Genomic DNA, 15,941 nt, shown 5'->3' on the forward strand with positions numbered 1-15,941 from the left:
TCTGGAAAACGACGGCGATACGTGGCTTACAGCCGAGCGGCGGCGTAGACAGGCGGAGGCGAGGAGACGGTCCCCGCTGAGCCACTCCTTCCCTTCCTCCTAATCACTCACGCTTCGCCAGCGGCGGCGGATGATCTCATGTCCTATTGTAACACCTACCGGGGCTCTTTACTTGAATTCTCATTGTATCAACCCACCAGCTGTCAATTCACACGACAGCAGCATCTTTATAAACGTATGGTTTTTTGGCTTCTGATGATCCATCAAAAGTCGATACAGTTTGAATAAACAATTTCTCTACGATGCCTAGGAAATGAATACGCTTTATCGCCTTGTGAAGTCAACCGCTCAGTTTGACATCTTTGGGCTTTGGCTGGCTGTAGTCCGAGGAGAAGCAAATCTAGAAGTCGCAGCAGTTCGTGGCGACAAATTTACTTGTTCGAGAGCACGGCACGGAAGCTCGGATGGATAGTCCCTCACGCAGGCGATCCGCGGCCCTGTCCCGGTTGCCCACTTGAAAGATAGCTGCTTCCCCAGCTGACACGACGTCAGCCCTTTCTTTGAGTTGATCCTTCGAAGGATCAGCACCGACGGTATGGATGTTTCTTCCTCCTTTTGTTGTGCGGCGTCAGAGAAGTCTCGTTCGAACTGATACTCTTTGACTCTCTCGGGTTATTTGTCTCCTCGCCTGCTTCTTCTTCAGTGTCCCTGAGGACTCCCTTGCGCTGCAGGTCGTCATTCGAAAAGCCAGTTCTTGCATCGTTGCTTATCTCTCCAGTAGATGCATGAGACAATTGTTCTTCAGGTTGAGGGTCGATGGTGATGTCATCAGGCAAGTTTATGTCAGAATAGCTGCTTCTGTGACCTCTCCAGGGCAAATCATCGCCATCGGTGGGACTTCTCTGTAGAAATGCGAAAATATGTGGTTCCAAGGTATCATACTGGAATCTAAAAGGGAACAATCTCACTGTGATCGACGAGTGACGTGCTCACCCTGACGTCAGTTAGATCGATGCCGATTTCTTGAAGAAAGCTCATGAACTCCTCGAAATTCTCTTCTGTGGGTTGGTAGTGCCCACTGTGAGGCCACACGGCCTGCCAAATGCTATGAAATGAGCATACTCGTAGACAGATATGACTTCAACAAAGTTCAAATTGTCCTACCGAATCATCTTCGTACCTTAAGAACCCCATTCTCCACTACTAATCTTCCTGCAGCAGACGTAGCTCCTCCAGCGAGAAAACTAGAATGCTGAAATGTGCCTCTTTTCTTCTGCAGTAGCGAATAGATGATACATTAGGCTATTCTAAAAGACAGCAAAATTTAATCTTTTGGTATAGTATGGAAGGATGAGGATGTTTACCTGACCAACGTATAGATTCTTTGATGTGCTTAAAACAAAGATCCACTTTGAATCTTTGGGAACCTCAGAAGTGTGCAGAAGTACACTGCTCAGCTTGTAAATGAACTTCCCATCCTTGACTACAACTTGATAGGCCTCTCTTTCTCTCTGAAATGTATCACAAGATTTTGTTTCATATGCTACATTCCGCATAAATTTCATGGAAGAAGCATTTATAGTGCTTACGGGTCCAAGATACTTTATGCACTGCTGCTGAAGCTTTAATCTCGTGCACTTTGATTCAAGATTGATCTCCTTTCCTTCTCCCACATCAAGCCTGATGAGTCAGAAATGGTTTCTTCTCGATGAGCTATTATTAGAAGCCATCAAGGAAACGGGACTCTGCAAACGTACCAGTAGAAGTAGGGCTGCCTGCTTTCACTGTGGAGCCAATAGTCATAGTAGAAATGGAGATTGTGACCATAGCGATGTCGAGGATCAATCTGTTGATTGCCAATAAACCGACAAATATGACAAATGGAGATTGGAGAGAGATATGAATCTTGGATCTACCAGACTTACCGCTTCTAGCCAATGTTGCAAGGCAAGTTTTTGAGCTTTTTGGTCCTTTGATAACCCCTTGCCAACCTGCAAATCAAGCATGGATGAATGCTCGACATCACACGATCGGAAGACAGTCACGGCATTGGTAATTTGATTGCAGAGAGAAGCAATTTACCTTGGCAGCTCTGGTTCTTGCTCTCGACCATCGAGAAACAGCTGATTCTTCTTTCTCAATGTCGAAAAACGACACAGAACTCAGCTTGAGCAGTGCAAAGTCTATCAATTTCCACCTGGTTAAAGCAAGTAGCGAAAAGGAAAACATATTAGTTGTCTGAGCTAAAAGAAGATCAGATACGTATGCTATACGTCATACCATTGCTGCTCTACGATGACAGCACAATCTGCAAGCTGCCTTCTTGTACGAAAGCTTTTGTAGACTTTCTGCAACTTCACAGCAGCTTCATGCTTCGGCCTGTCCTTCAAAACAGTAAACCTTGAAACTGCAGGCTCATTTGAACTTTTCGAGTTGTCGTCTTCGGTGGTAGGATTCACTAGCGATATCATCGTTTCAAAGTGGTAAGGGCGCATCTGCCTTGTGTTGTTGAAGCTCAGGGATCCTTTGACTACTAACTTGCCCGGCTGCAGAGTTTTGACCGTGGAAGGATTGGCATCTCGACCCTTGAAGCTCAAAGACCTCAGGGCCGGCCTCACATTGTCATTGAGAATGGCTTTTGAGCTTTCATCCTTGGCATCATCATCAACTTCTGGGAACGAAAATGATATTGGCATGTCGAGTTGGAACAGAGTAATTACCTATCAATTTTCTTCCTGCACAGCAATGATTGAAAGACACATCCGGTCAAGATCACCGTAGATCAATGAAAGCTCAAACTAATTTCAACAAAGATTGAGTCAAATAAGTAGATGTACATGAGTGAAGCTCCTGCAGATCAATGAAGTCACAAGAGAAAAGACATCTCCTTCATTTATAATTAGACTTAGAAACTCCACTTAAGAAAATGAGCGGAAGAACCGAATCAATAAAAACATCAGCTTGCAATCAGTAGATCTCAGATCCAAAAGATGAGGATTTGGATTCAGGAACAAGAGAAACGATGAAGGAGTACAAGTCCTGCTAAAAACAAAAAAATTACTTGAAACAACAGAACATGCACGGCAACCACACCTTTGCCTCTTCTGCCTGCGGGAAGCCCACAAAAGCTTGGTATATATACATATATATATATAGAGAGAGAGAGAGAACCAAGAACACAGAGCGATGGAATTTGAGGTGACATGCTTATATAGGCAAGGGAGGTGACGGTGGGATGACCTGGGAGAAATCCATAGCTCCAGCCACATGTACCAAGAATCCAACCGTGGACGCACTTGTTTTGTTTGTTTCGAGGACGGAGAAAAGCTGATGACTTTTTCTAAGGTTGACTCTTCTCACTCTACTTTTTTGACTCCATCTCGAGGAAGGGAGGAGGGCGAACGATCGCCACATGCATGGATATTTTGAGGCAATTCATATGAATTATTTAGCCCGCACTTTGCTTGAGATCGGTTTCCTCCCCAAAATATTGTGTCTTACCGTCATGAATTCAAACATCTAAAGGGGCACTAAGTCAACCGTGGCTGAAACTGTTGTCCTGATATGATATGACACCTCCGAGCCAACTCGCCTGCTCAGCCATTTACGTGTCTCTCTGACCCGCTTCGCACATTGTTTAGGCACGCACGAGACAGAGGGAGCTCAATAAAAATGGAGGCATCAACTGCACCACCGTCACGGCCAACTGTCCTCCCACACCGCATGGCCCAGTGTTGGTGCATAAGACGGCCATGCGACCGACAAGAAGGAAGGTGGCTCTCACCTTCGCCGTGGAACTCAAAGCGCGGGAGATGGGGCGTCCATGGACGTAGATAAAAGTGTGTGTGCCGGCTTGTCGGACGTCCATTGGACGAAGGCAGAACATAAGATACACCACCAGCATTTATCAATTGTATGATGTCGCTTTTCCGTCGAAGATGTCTGTATCATATGGTCTCAGGCATCGACCGATCCGAGCTGCTCTTCCTTTTGTTTATTGGGACAGTGAGTTCTCGGCGAGAGAAGTACACAGCGTTCGTGTATCCGTGCTCAAGTCGATGAAACTCCGCTGCATGCGACGGTGAATCCTCTTCGAGTCAGCCAATCACCTGCATCAGAGCGTCTTGCGCGATTCCGATCATATGAGACGAACTGGTTGTGCTAACAGGAAGCATCGCGGGATGAAGGATCATAAACATTTGTGCGATTTAAGTTTTTTATTCCAAATAAATCAGATAATTAGCGTAATATTGTCCACAAAATATTTTGTGGACAATAGAGTAATAAAAATGATAATAATAATAATAATTAGTATTATTATTATTATCGAGCTTATTTTTGGATGGGTAGAATAATCTTAATGACTTTAGATAAAGTAAATAAAAATGTTATGAAGTATTCTTTCAAACCTTAATAACATACCTATGTCTCTAAATATTTAGATCCCTAGTGGCTCATCTTTTGATGAGTTTAAACAGTAGCTAAAATTGCAATCATGCTAACGATCAAAACGATGAAGATCAACCTAACAAGTAAATATATTTAAATTACACATAAATGCTCGAACTTCTATAATTTATATATTTTTGATAATATATGAGGATGACTGTTCCTCACCCAATCCTAATAAATAGCGATGAAATATATTTTTTCTGTCAAATATTTTTGTCATGACCCGCGTTTTATGGATTAATTGACCTATCAACTTCGTTTGATCTGATCCATACTACTGTTCAAAATATTTAAGTTAAAATTAATATAATACACTTATCATATTCATAAAAGTCAATCATAATTATTATTCGCGTTACAGTTTTACTCCACAACAAATAAACATAATAAAAAATTATATTTCTTTCACGATAAAAATTAATAATCATTTTGAATGACTATCACTGAAATTAAAAGCATACTTCTATATAAAAAAAATATTTGGAAGGAAAAAAAAAATTTAGCTATAGTAAAAGCTTTTTCTTTAGCAAACTTGGTTTCCAAAAAGTTTTTTATTTCATCATAATATGTAATTTTTTTCCATCGTATGATCTCGAAATTTATCCCAGAATCTGAAGCTTATAATTTTTAAAATTGTATTTAAGAAATCAAGCAAGAATTCAAATTTCAGCGAAAATAAAAAAGAATTTTTTATTGTATGTTTGGTGTTTCAAAATTATTACTTATAAATTTAAGTAGTATGCCAATGGGATAATATGTATATGGTGTATACTTTCAAATTTAAGCCATCGATTATATATATTTACATATGTGCAATGCTCTCAACGAGGATAATTTTTAAAAGAATCATAATTAGACAAAAATGATTATGAATGAACGAAAATATAAAAATAATAATAAAACCAAGAAATAAGAAAAGATAAGTTATTGAAAACTTTGAGCCATAAAAAAAAATACAATGACGATTTCAATCTCCTAATAGGCTACTTATTTTTCCATTATAGTTATAACCAAAAAACAACACAATCAATCCTTTTTTTTTTTGAAGTCAATATCATCTTAAGTAAATTATAAAAAAAATTAAATTAAACATATTTGAGTAATTTTTCGTTACAGTATAAAGCCTATTAGTTGTATATAATCCATCCGATTTATACAGATTATTCAAAAATTGGCTGAACCAATCGGTTCATTCTGCTTTTAATTTGGACACAACTTGGACCGGCCGCTCCGGACCAATTACTAGTCCACTATTTGGTCCGATTCTTGTAGCCCGTTCGATTCATCGGCGAAGACTGCACTTGGGAGCCTCCAATCTAATGGTTTCACGTCATCTCGATCCATATCGTTCATCGATCGAGATCATCAAGTTCAATCACATCCGTCAGAGCGGATGGAACGGCTGATAGGCGGTCTCGAGGGCATTTTCGGCAAAATGAGACCCACCGCCACCTGTATATAAGCATCGCTAAGAAGACCTAACCACGCATTCTCTCGGCCGGCTTAGGGTTTGTTCTGCGCGTCGCTTCCACCCAAGCTTCTCTGCCGCCGTCGCAGCCATGGGTCGTATGCACAGTCGCGGGTAATCCCCATTCTCCATGCCGCATCTCGCCCTGGTTGATGTTTTTCGATTTCTTTTTTTGTGTGCTGGGATCGTCAATCTCCGTGATGTGGACTGCAGAAAGGGTATATCCTCGTCGGCGCTGCCGTACAAGAGGACTCCGCCGAGTTGGCTCAAGATCTCTGCTGCAGAAGTGAGCCATCTCCTCCTTGTTCTTTCCTTCTATCGGAGTGTCTTATGTTGAAGCGTGTTGATGTGCTTGATCTCTCTTAGGTGGAGGAAAGCATCTGCAAGTTTTCCAAGAAGGGGCTGACTCCGTCGCAGATTGGTGTTATTCTTCGTGACTCTCATGGCATCGCCCAGGTCAAGAGTGTCACCGGGAACAAGATCCTCCGGATCCTCAAGGCCCACGGTACTGTTATTAGTTTCCTAAGCCGTGATGCTTTTTTAATTTATTTTTCTTATTCATATTCTGTGTTTGGTGCTGTCATGAATCGTTTGTCTTTTATCACTTTTGATTTTTGGTATGTGGTTGATGAAGGTCTTCAACCGGGGATTCCGGAAGATCTGTATTTTCTGATTAAGAAGGCTGTGGCAATCAGGAAGCACTTGGAGAGAAACAAGAAGGACAAGGATTCCAAGTTCAGGCTGATCCTTGTGGAGAGCAGGATCCACCGCCTGACCCGATACTACAAGAGGACCAAGCAGGTTCCTGCAACCTATAAATAGTGAGTTACTTTACTACCCTTATTGTTTGCTTCCTTTCTTATTAGCTAAACTTCAGTATTCCATTGAATGGAATTAAGTTTAACGTTTTACACTTGATTTCGATCTTTATATCTGTACCCAAATGTAAGGTGCCGAATATCTCTTTGAAGTTGTGGTCCTTAGGTCACCGCACAAGCGGAACAAGTAGCACTCTCAATGCATGAAATGATTCTTTCTTTATCGATTAGGATTTCTGAATTTTGTAATACTGGAATTGGACAAAGTTGGATAGGTTATTTATTAATATTTTATCAACTTTAATGCTGGAAGTTAAGTCATTGGGTTTTTTAAAATCAAATCATGATATTTGATGTGTGGTTACTCTCATTTTTAATGGATCTTTTAGGCATTGATCATTGGAAACCTTTTAGCATGTTTAAACAATTGTCTTTTTTTATATTTTATTGTCAAATCCGTGTCTTTTGTCCATAAGTGGATGATGAAATTATTTAGTAGTTGCCATTAGATCCCTTGGTGAGGTGTTAAATATTTTGAATGGGTCATCGAGACATATGAATTGTTGTTATTTAGTCTCTTTTTGCATCAGCTCTTATTGTTTGTTAGGTAGTGTACTGACAGATTGACAAATTCTGAAAGCCCTGTCTGCTTCAATCTTTAGCTTGATAGGTAAGTAACATTTTTTTAACATTTTTTTGTGGAAAGAATGATACGTAGAGATTAGGCATAGAAATTCTTTTCAGCGAAAGAAGGCATAAGAATTTTATCATGCATTTTGACAATAGGGGATTGCATGCATTAAAGTTTTATCAGTCAGTATAACCATTAAACCTGCCTAGTAATTGAATGTCAAAATTTTGATGTTCTCGGATCCTTTTTTTATTTTAATGGTACGTGGACTCTGGGTACTGCTAACCCTAGCATACGACAAGCAAATGGCTGTCATATTAGTCTTCATTTGTTCGGTTATTTGGAACATAAAATGACATGAGATTGTAGGTTTTCATGTTATTTTCAGAATATAATTGTAGTAGGTTGCTTTTCCTGTGATGTGCTCTTCACAGTGTTTGTTCTTGACCCAATGTATTTGTAACTTTTTTGTTTTAAGATATTCTTAGCTACATATTATACTTATGTAATTTAGGATTGAGTTGATGCTTCTAATAGAAATTTATTTTAGGCTGATGGTGTTTGATTTATAGACATACTGTCATTTTACTGTTTTCAATATTTAATACAATATTTCTCCTTGTGTGCTTCATGTGTGCAATGACTAGTATGATTTTCATGTACTATCCTGACTTTAATTAAATCAAGAAACTTGGACTTGTTGGTTATGGACAATTATCCACACAACCCCATGTCAACACCCAGTAGAAGGATGAGTAGAAAAAGGTACAAGAAGAAAACAAGGGGCAGGGATTCAAGAGGGATAATAAGAAAAGAGGTGCAAGGAGGATGAGATGAAGGATGAGTAATGAAACTATATCCGGTTACTGATATGTCACCGGATGTGGCTTTCCATACGCCACGCTCGATTGGTACTGATCCCATTTTTCACCTTTGACAAATCTTCTTGTCAATGTACCAATGATAATGGGGAAGGGAGTGAGGGGATATATGTAGGATAACTTTTACCTAGTTATTGGTGAATGTATTGGTAAGTTGATTCTTAAGAATCTATGTCTTTTTTTAGTTTTCTTATTTTTTTCCTGCTGGCTCTGGTTGGGCAGAATCAGTTAATTCGTATCTCATATGCCAAGAAAATGATGATATCTGACTTGTTAGCCTCACTCGGTCAACATTCATCTTCAATGTGGGTTGGTGATGTTAGCTGTTAATTGGTGCATCCTGTTCATCTTTCTATCTGAAGATTGTCCTCACATTCTATTAAGTTGATCAATCAATTTTTTTAATGTATTTTAATCTGCATATCTTTGCAAATCCAAGCTTGGGGATTGAAAAATATGGGCACCTGCCAACACATTGTTTAGATTTCTGCTGCCACTTGAGAAACATGGATCATGCAGCTTGGTACAAATTATTTTTTTAATTATAGTTGACAGTTGAGGCCAGTCAGTCCATTTGCATTGCCGTCCATACAAATGGTCGCGGGTCCATATGAACGGAGTATGACTTGGAAACACACACCATCTAGTAAATATTCAGTCTTTGTCAATATTTGACAAAGTTTTGGAATATTGTTCTTGTGTACTTATATTTTTTATTTTAATCATAGTTCTCAATAATGTCTGATCATTAAACTTTATATTGATGTTCACTTGATGCCTTTTCTGGATATATTATTCTTCTAGATCTTTTAGAAGAAAACTCCGTTTTGGAATCATTTCTAACTTCAAATGTTCTGGTTTTAATGGCTGTCTCGCTGCATTTGCACAGTGGGTTGGTTGATGCTTTTTTCTGGATATATTATTCTTCTGGATCTTTTAGAGGAAGACTCCTTTTTGTAATCATTTTCTAACTTTAAATGTTCTGGTTTTAATTGCTGTCTGACTGCTTTTGCAGTGTCTCCGGATCTGCTGCTGAAACTATGGTGGCTTAGGACCTGACCATGTTCAGGTTACCAGCGGTCAATAGGCTGATGGGCCCAAAAGCTTATTGGAGAAGTAAAATATAGTTTAGTATGAACCTTTGAAATTATCTTTTTGATGCAACTATTTGCTTGTGTTTCAGCTAGCTGGACAATGTGCTTTTCAGATGAGTACTTGTGTTCTTTTAAACTTGTGGCATCAGGTTTTTTAATGAGGACAATTTTTGCATCACCAGCCAGCTATCTTTCATGCATGTTTTGTCTGAATTCAAAATTTTTATCCATTGATTTTCAGATTGAGTTGTAGCCGGGTGGGGGTGGTAGAGTACTTAATCCTCGTCTATATTTCCACAAACTTCGTCCTTGTGCTTGTGCTAATTCCGCTGGAGAGCGATGTAGGTTGTACTTCGTTTTTCGGTTTAATTAATAGATTATGTAGTTAGATATCTTTAATGTTTTGATATTTGATATTTATATTTAAAAAAATCGAATTGATATTTATATAGTTACGAAAGAAAAATATTTATGTTTATTTATGTTTATTAGTATTTATTTTATTGATAAAAATATAAAAATAAATGATAAAAGGATAATTTTAACGTTTGGATAGACGTCGTTGGTGATTTTGTTTGATGACGTTGTTGGTGTTAATATTGATGTAATTGTTTGGTCATCTTTGACGATAATAATATTTGCTCATCGTGACGTCACTTGTCTTTACTAGGAGTATGTTATCAATCTTATCGTTGCTCGTCTCGTGTGGTTATATATTTATATCTATGTTGATGTAGTTATCGATTGGTAATTACGTCAATGTTGATGTAGATGGTGGTTATCGTGGCATCTACGATGAAGATGGTGATAGTCTCGTCGTTGACTTGTTGGGTGAATCTTAGTCTTGATTCGAAGTTGGGGTCGTTGGAGCGTTTGTCGTTCCCTTTGTTGTTGCGTCAATTCAAGCACCACCTCTTGTCGAGTGATTCTTTCGTCGCTCTGCATTTGTATCCGTGTTGACATATATGCAAAGCGGTGTGTCTTGGCATTTGTGTTGATATCGGCATATGGACTCGAAGATGATAGGGTGGAGGTCGCAACAGGTGGCAGATGTGGAGGCGAGAGTGTCACACATGTCGTCGATGGTGAAGACGAGGCGACAATGGTCATGAAGAGGAGGACGATGGTAGAGGTGAATAAAACCTATGCCTTCATTGGTGCTTTTGCCTCATTTGTTGCGGCCATCGTCGTCTCATCCTCACCATTGATGTCGTGAGTGGCAACCTCGCCTTTGCATTTGCCACCTATCGCGGCCTCCACCCTATCGTTCTTGAGTCCCTCCACCTATTAGCATCGATGCAAATGTCAAGTAGCGTTGACGCAAATGTCAAATGACATCGCTCTACATCTAAGTCTACGCTAAAGTAGATGCCGAGCGACCCTTTTGTCGCTTAGCAATTGGATCGATGCTGACGTAGATGCAAAGCAGCGAAAGGGTCGCTCGGCGAGAGGTAGTGTCGAAACTGATGCGGTAGGAGCTTCGTTGACCCCAGCTTCGGTTCGAGGCTGGGATTTGCCCAACGGATCAGTGACGAGGCGACCACCATCTTCGCTGTAGACGTTGCAATGGCTACCGCCATCTATGTCGATGTCGACATAGTTGTCGCTCAACAACTACGTTAGTGTCGTCGCAGATGCAGAGCAGTGCGGGACGGGTGACGATGAGATTGGCGACACACTCCTCGTGGAGGCGGGTGGCGTCATGGTGAGAGCGGACCTTATCATCGTCGAAGGTGGACATATAACTATGTCAACGTCGATACAAACGATGTCATCATTCACCACCACCAACGTCGTTTGTCATCGAATATTAAAATTATCTTTTTGTCATTTATTTTCATCATTAAAACTAACATCGTTTCGAGTAAATGAAACTAGATATTTTATTTTCATAACTATAGAAACACCAATATAATTTTTCAAAGTATAAAGATTAAAACATTGAAGATAGTTAAATACAGAGGATAATATATAATTAGCCAGGCTTCTCTGCTTGCTTGGTTGTTATTGTGTCCATATTGCGATTGAACATATTAGACTATTAACACATCTTGCGGACACAAACCTACTTTCTGATTTTGATCGAGTAAATTGTGTAACGTGATCTTCTACTCTTAATGAGCACTTCATGCCACATATGTTTGTTTCTCCGGAGATCACCTTATGTTGGACATCTCTATAGATCAAATACAATTTTCTGTCACTAGAAACGAAAGGTTGTCTTGATCATATATGAACTTAACGCAGGCTAAGCTAAAAGCACATGCTCCGACACCCGACGCACAATGAACTTACAAAGGATCAAACTGAAAGCACACGAAAAGGAAAGAGAACAGACAAATTTGTGCTGCATGCAGTTGATTCATCGGTGCACAGAGCACACTGCAGTCAGCAAGGACGGTCACAGCCCCCTAGCGAGCATCTGGTTGTAGTTCTCGATGGACTGCAGGCGCTGCAGGTGGAGGTCCTCCCTGAATCGCCTGATGAAGGCATCGGCTACCTCGTTGATGTCCTCCTCCTCCTCCTCCTCCGCTGCTAAGCGCTTTGCTCTCCTCGCCTTGAGCTCAGCCACACGCGGCTGTCGTCCGGCGTCTCCTCTTCCAGGGAACAAGGCAGCGGCGGAGGGTTTGTTTCTGCTGCTGCTGCCTTTGCTGGACGTGGGTTTGCGATCTTCAGGTGCCGATGCTATTCTGGCATCGACGACAACAGAGGTGGCCTTCGAGTTGCCTCCCATGGTCCGAAGCTTCCCGACAATTTGGAGACCGATCTCTTCCTCCTCGAAGCTTTCGGTGGCTTGGACGTCGGCCCTGGAGATGCAGACGTCTGCTGCCTGTCGCTCGAGATGGAAACCGGAAGCTCGATGATGATGGATTCGACTCGACCATTCTGGTCTTATTTATAATGCTGGACGCCGAAAGCGATGACTTGTCAAGGCGCGTAGGTCGATTCTCCGTAACGTAAGAAGAACTTCTTCCGCCGTGGCCCGCGGCGGCTTCCTTTCGAGCAAGTGTGGGTACCGCGTTCGGAGCAGAACAAGGCCTTACCAATCCCCTCATCGACCACCACCCACGCCCACCTGCCTTGTGACTGCACGCAGAGATGGGATCTGTTCAGGTGTGAGTTTGGGACGTGCAAGAAATGTTTGCTGCACGCCAACGTGAAACACGGAGTCGAGTCAATCGTGGTGGACTGTCGGCGGCGACGGAAGCGAGAGAGTGGTTGAGATCATAAAGGCGATGCCATTCGTGGACCGTCCTCTTTGGTGCATGGGCGGCGCCTTTGCCTACCACCTGCTGCTGCGTATTATATTGCTCGATCATGTTCGCCATGCAGTAACCTCCCGTTCCATCTTACTTTCTACTGGCGCCGTCCCCCGATGCGATGGGTCCCGTCGCAGTATCCCTCGAAGTTGGGCTTTTGGCAGACCGGCCAAGATCCGGCCCATCACGCACGTTAATTACGCAGCCGACACACGTTGGGCCCCGCACAAGTCCGCCGACGGCGCAAATATCACCAATTGGCGTCCTCCGGTCCGTTGAGCTTAGGATAACGCAGCTTCATCATATTTAATCCGGAGGATGTGAAGTCCATCCTTTCATCTCACAGGAGAGCGATGGATGGGGTCACTGCAGTCCGTATCTTATGCCTCACCACTGGAAGGAAAAATGGAGGTGCCCTCAGCATGCTGAGCCTGCGGAAATCTCGAGGACGAACAAGTCGAGAAACTTGCACGCGCCAAGCTGCAGGTTGCTGCAGGAGATGGGTGCAAGTATGATGACCCTCTTGGACCATAAACTTCCGTACCGACCGGTGAAGCAGCCACAGAAATGGACAAAATCCTCTTCAGATGTATCCAAATTCCAATGCTTCTTCTTCCTTCGGTAAAATAGAGAAGTGAATAAACTCACTGCAGTCGAGTAGAGTCGAGAGAGCCCAATTAGGTGTAGTCTGAGATGAGCAAAAGTCAATGATCATCGCTGTTTTTTGCTTTGTTTTCATCTCACCGAGAATCCAATGTCAGATTGATGGAAGACGGACAGCTCATGAAAGGCGTGTAAGGTACGGTGTCGTGGATTCTTCGCTAGTCTACTCTTTTTCTTTCTTGGATTTTTGTGCTGGTGGAAAAGACATTGCATGATTGAGCTCATCGAGTATCTTCGAACGATCCGAGATGCTTCTTCGTGATGTCACCCTGTCGACTCGCCCGTTCTCCTTCCCCCCCCCAAACATCGAGCTCTTACAGGTTATTTTCCTATAAATCGAGCTTCATTTTCTTTCAGGAGTTGCATCTTTACCGAAGATTTCTGTTTAGGTACTTGAGAATCTTGGAATGGGAGGGATTCGAGGTAACTGCTGTCGGTAATCGAAGCAGAGCAATAATGTTTCCTGGTGGATCCAAGCTTTAAGCGCTAGATCGTGAGATTTGCTGCGACAGGAACGTAGATTCGGAAGGCTCAGGATGTTTGATGGGAGCGTGGCATTGTCATACAGCGCTGTGAACTTTCCTATCCACGTCGTGGAGGAGCTGAACAAGCACCGGATCCATTTTAGATCTCGGCCATCTTCTACCTCTTCTCTTGCTCCGAAACCAGCTTCTACATCGTCCACCTCTGGGAAGCCTGAGCCGGTTTCGTCTCCTTCGGGGAATGGGTACAACGGTCCTTTCCTGGACTTGTCTAACACTGTGGGTGTCCTGGGTGGGGTTTCAGCTGCTTCCACCCTCAGGTTCTTGGAGAAGCTCGTCCAATGGAGCTCCTCGGATGGGCAGGAGACTCCCCCTTTTGTCGTTTGCAATGACCCTGTGCTGAACCGAGAGCTCGCTCTGCATCAGAGCGGTTGGGACTGCTGCACGCAATCTGCTGGTTCTATTGTCGTGGAGAATCTCCGTCGGGAGAGGGTCTTCCTGGAGAGGGCTGGAGCTCGTTGCATCGCTATGCCGTGCCACGTCGCGCACGCTTGGCGCGATGAGATCGCCGAGGGGTGCTCTGTGCCACTCCTCGACGCCGGTGACTGTGTCGCCAAGGAACTGAAAGCAGCAAACCTGAAGCCGGTTGAAATGGGAAGCAACGCTCGCATAGGAATTCTGGCCATGGACGCATTAATCGTGGCTCGGCTGTATCAGCAAAAACTTGAAAACCAGGTAAGCCATCGCTACACGATTGCCATCGAAAGATGAAGAGATGTACAAACCAGAAATGATGCTTCTGTGTCCGATGGCATACGCAGATGACATGAGCAGTTACATTCTCCTTCTCTTCGGTGTTCTTGAGGCTACCACACTGTTATCTTTAACATGACCTCGTGCAGGGTTTCGAGGTGCTGCTACCCGACAAAGCAACCATGGAGCACATTGTCATCCCTGCAAGGGAGGCATTCGACAGGGAAGACATGGAAGGTGCAAGAAATCTGTTGAGGATATCGATTCAAGTTCTTCTGGTGAGGGCTGTCAGTAGCATTATTCTTGTCTCTGATTACATGCATGGACTCTTACCCGCGGACGACCCACTGCTGGGGAAATGTGTTGACCCCATGGATGCTTTGGTCAGAGCCACTGTACTCTGGGCTACATCAACCGAAGAAGACAAACAGTAAGTGCAGATGATACAAGTGTCTTCGGAAGTGCATTGTGCATATAGAATGCCAGTTTATGATATGGCCTGTTAGCACAATAAACATAAGATATTGCTTCAGATTGTAACTGCAAAATATGCTATTAAATTATGCACTTGTAAACATAAATGTGATTTTTGTTTGTCAAACTACAACAATGCAGTCAGAAAGAGATGAACAGATGCACTGTTTATGTGTATTAATTTGGTTTGATTGTTTCTTAATTGGCATGCATTATGTCAGCTTACTTACTTTCCACAGTGATATATATATATATATATACACACACACAAACACGGCGCCCGATCCGATCGAGTCCAAATCAGTAACCATGCCCCGACGCCCCAATACCAAACCCGTCGCTCGGAAACTACCATCGTCTCGCCGCCGGAGTCACCGCTTTGGTCAGTCGTTCTCGCCGCCACCGACGTAGCTGCTTCCCTTGGCGGCAGTAATACCACTATAGCTCGGTCACTGTTTCCTTCTGCCCTATCTCCGACCCCCGAAGTCATCTTGATTGAAATGAGTTGAATACAGATGGAGGTTCTTTTGTGAAAGCCATGCACACGATCGATTTCTGTTCTTTTAATCTGTTAATTCAGAAAGCAAAATCATTCTTTCTCTCTCTCAAAAGCTGGTAAATCTGTGTTCGTAGTAGGCGTCTAATCGACAATCTACTTGCAGACATAATGCACAAACAGGGTACAGAAGAATCTAACACGGACGAGCATACAATGGAGGAAAAGCTTTCAAGCTTAGACTCGCTGAATGATGAGAGATTAGATAGCAAATCGACACCGGAGCCAGCTGAGATTATTGGACTGTTTGTATGCAAGGGATGAAAAGGTTTCGTTTTCCTTTGCTTTCATTGTTACCTGTTCATTAAACAAGCCAGAATCTCTTTCCGATATCCATTTATTCTACCAACCAATATAGAATCCTGTAAGAGTAAACATTAAGATCTCAAATAGAAAAAGGTTTAAGGGG

General features: G+C 42.5%; 3 protein-coding genes across 4 annotated transcripts; 2 read left to right on the plus strand and 1 right to left on the minus strand.

Moving 5' to 3' along the window:
- Nucleotides 1-230: 230 nt before the first annotated feature.
- Nucleotides 231-2,731, minus strand: LOC135613394 (IQ domain-containing protein IQM2-like). Its single transcript, XM_065110420.1, has 8 exons — nt 2,281-2,731; nt 2,083-2,197; nt 1,926-1,991; nt 1,758-1,846; nt 1,365-1,680; nt 1,181-1,273; nt 994-1,095; nt 231-902 (listed from the first exon to the last, which is right to left on the minus strand). Exons 1-8 carry the CDS (start codon nt 2,694-2,696, stop codon nt 582-584), a joined length of 1,518 nt encoding a protein of 505 aa, XP_064966492.1. The 5' UTR covers nt 2,697-2,731; the 3' UTR covers nt 231-581.
- A 3,222-nt stretch (nt 2,732-5,953) lies between these two features.
- On the plus strand, nt 5,954-9,525 carry LOC103986666 (small ribosomal subunit protein uS15-like). 2 transcript variants are annotated; one of them, XM_009404730.3, is made up of 5 exons: nt 5,954-6,034; nt 6,134-6,206; nt 6,287-6,425; nt 6,555-6,741; nt 9,266-9,525. In XM_009404730.3, exons 1-5 carry the CDS (start codon nt 6,012-6,014, stop codon nt 9,300-9,302), a joined length of 459 nt encoding a protein of 152 aa, XP_009403005.1. In that variant the 5' UTR covers nt 5,954-6,011; the 3' UTR covers nt 9,303-9,525. The 2 variants fall into 2 exon arrangements, with proteins under 2 accessions (XP_009403005.1, XP_009403006.1); XM_009404731.2 differs by lacking the exon at nt 9,266-9,525 and having other exon boundaries at nt 6,555-6,742.
- Nucleotides 9,526-12,964: 3,439 nt separating this feature from the next.
- On the plus strand, nt 12,965-15,157 carry LOC103986667 (uncharacterized). Its single transcript, XM_009404734.3, has 3 exons — nt 12,965-13,587; nt 13,657-14,484; nt 14,652-15,157. Exons 2-3 carry the CDS (start codon nt 13,804-13,806, stop codon nt 14,934-14,936), a joined length of 966 nt encoding a protein of 321 aa, XP_009403009.2. The 5' UTR covers nt 12,965-13,587; nt 13,657-13,803; the 3' UTR covers nt 14,937-15,157.
- Nucleotides 15,158-15,941: the final 784 nt, after the last annotated feature.

The sequence above is a fragment of the Musa acuminata genome, chromosome BXJ2-6, assembly GCF_036884655.1.
Source record: "Musa acuminata AAA Group cultivar baxijiao chromosome BXJ2-6, Cavendish_Baxijiao_AAA, whole genome shotgun sequence".
Classification (NCBI taxonomy): Eukaryota; Viridiplantae; Streptophyta; class Magnoliopsida; order Zingiberales; family Musaceae; genus Musa; species Musa acuminata.

What these genes read in the sequence shown, in the direction of transcription:
- LOC135613394 (XM_065110420.1), bottom strand. Translation starts at nt 2,696, where the DNA reads ATGCCAATATCATTTTCGTTCCCAGAAGTTGATGATGATGCCAAGGAT. An exon ending in CAAGAACCAGAGCTGCCAAG is followed by an intron (nt 1,992 to 2,082) that starts GTAAATTGCTTC and finishes CTTGATTTGCAG; the next exon opens with GTTGGCAAGGGGTTATCAAA. An exon ending in TCGATCTAACTGACGTCAGG is followed by an intron (nt 903 to 993) that starts GTGAGCACGTCA and finishes GCATTTCTACAG; the next exon opens with AGAAGTCCCACCGATGGCGA.
- LOC103986666 (XM_009404730.3), top strand. Translation starts at nt 6,012, where the DNA reads ATGGGTCGTATGCACAGTCGCGG. An exon ending in GGTCGTATGCACAGTCGCGG is followed by an intron (nt 6,035 to 6,133) that starts GTAATCCCCATT and finishes TGTGGACTGCAG; the next exon opens with AAAGGGTATATCCTCGTCGG. An exon ending in TCAAGATCTCTGCTGCAGAA is followed by an intron (nt 6,207 to 6,286) that starts GTGAGCCATCTC and finishes GATCTCTCTTAG; the next exon opens with GTGGAGGAAAGCATCTGCAA.
- LOC103986667 (XM_009404734.3), top strand. Translation starts at nt 13,804, where the DNA reads ATGTTTGATGGGAGCGTGGCATTGTCATACAGCGCTGTGAACTTTCCT. An exon ending in AGCAAAAACTTGAAAACCAG is followed by an intron (nt 14,485 to 14,651) that starts GTAAGCCATCGC and finishes GACCTCGTGCAG; the next exon opens with GGTTTCGAGGTGCTGCTACC.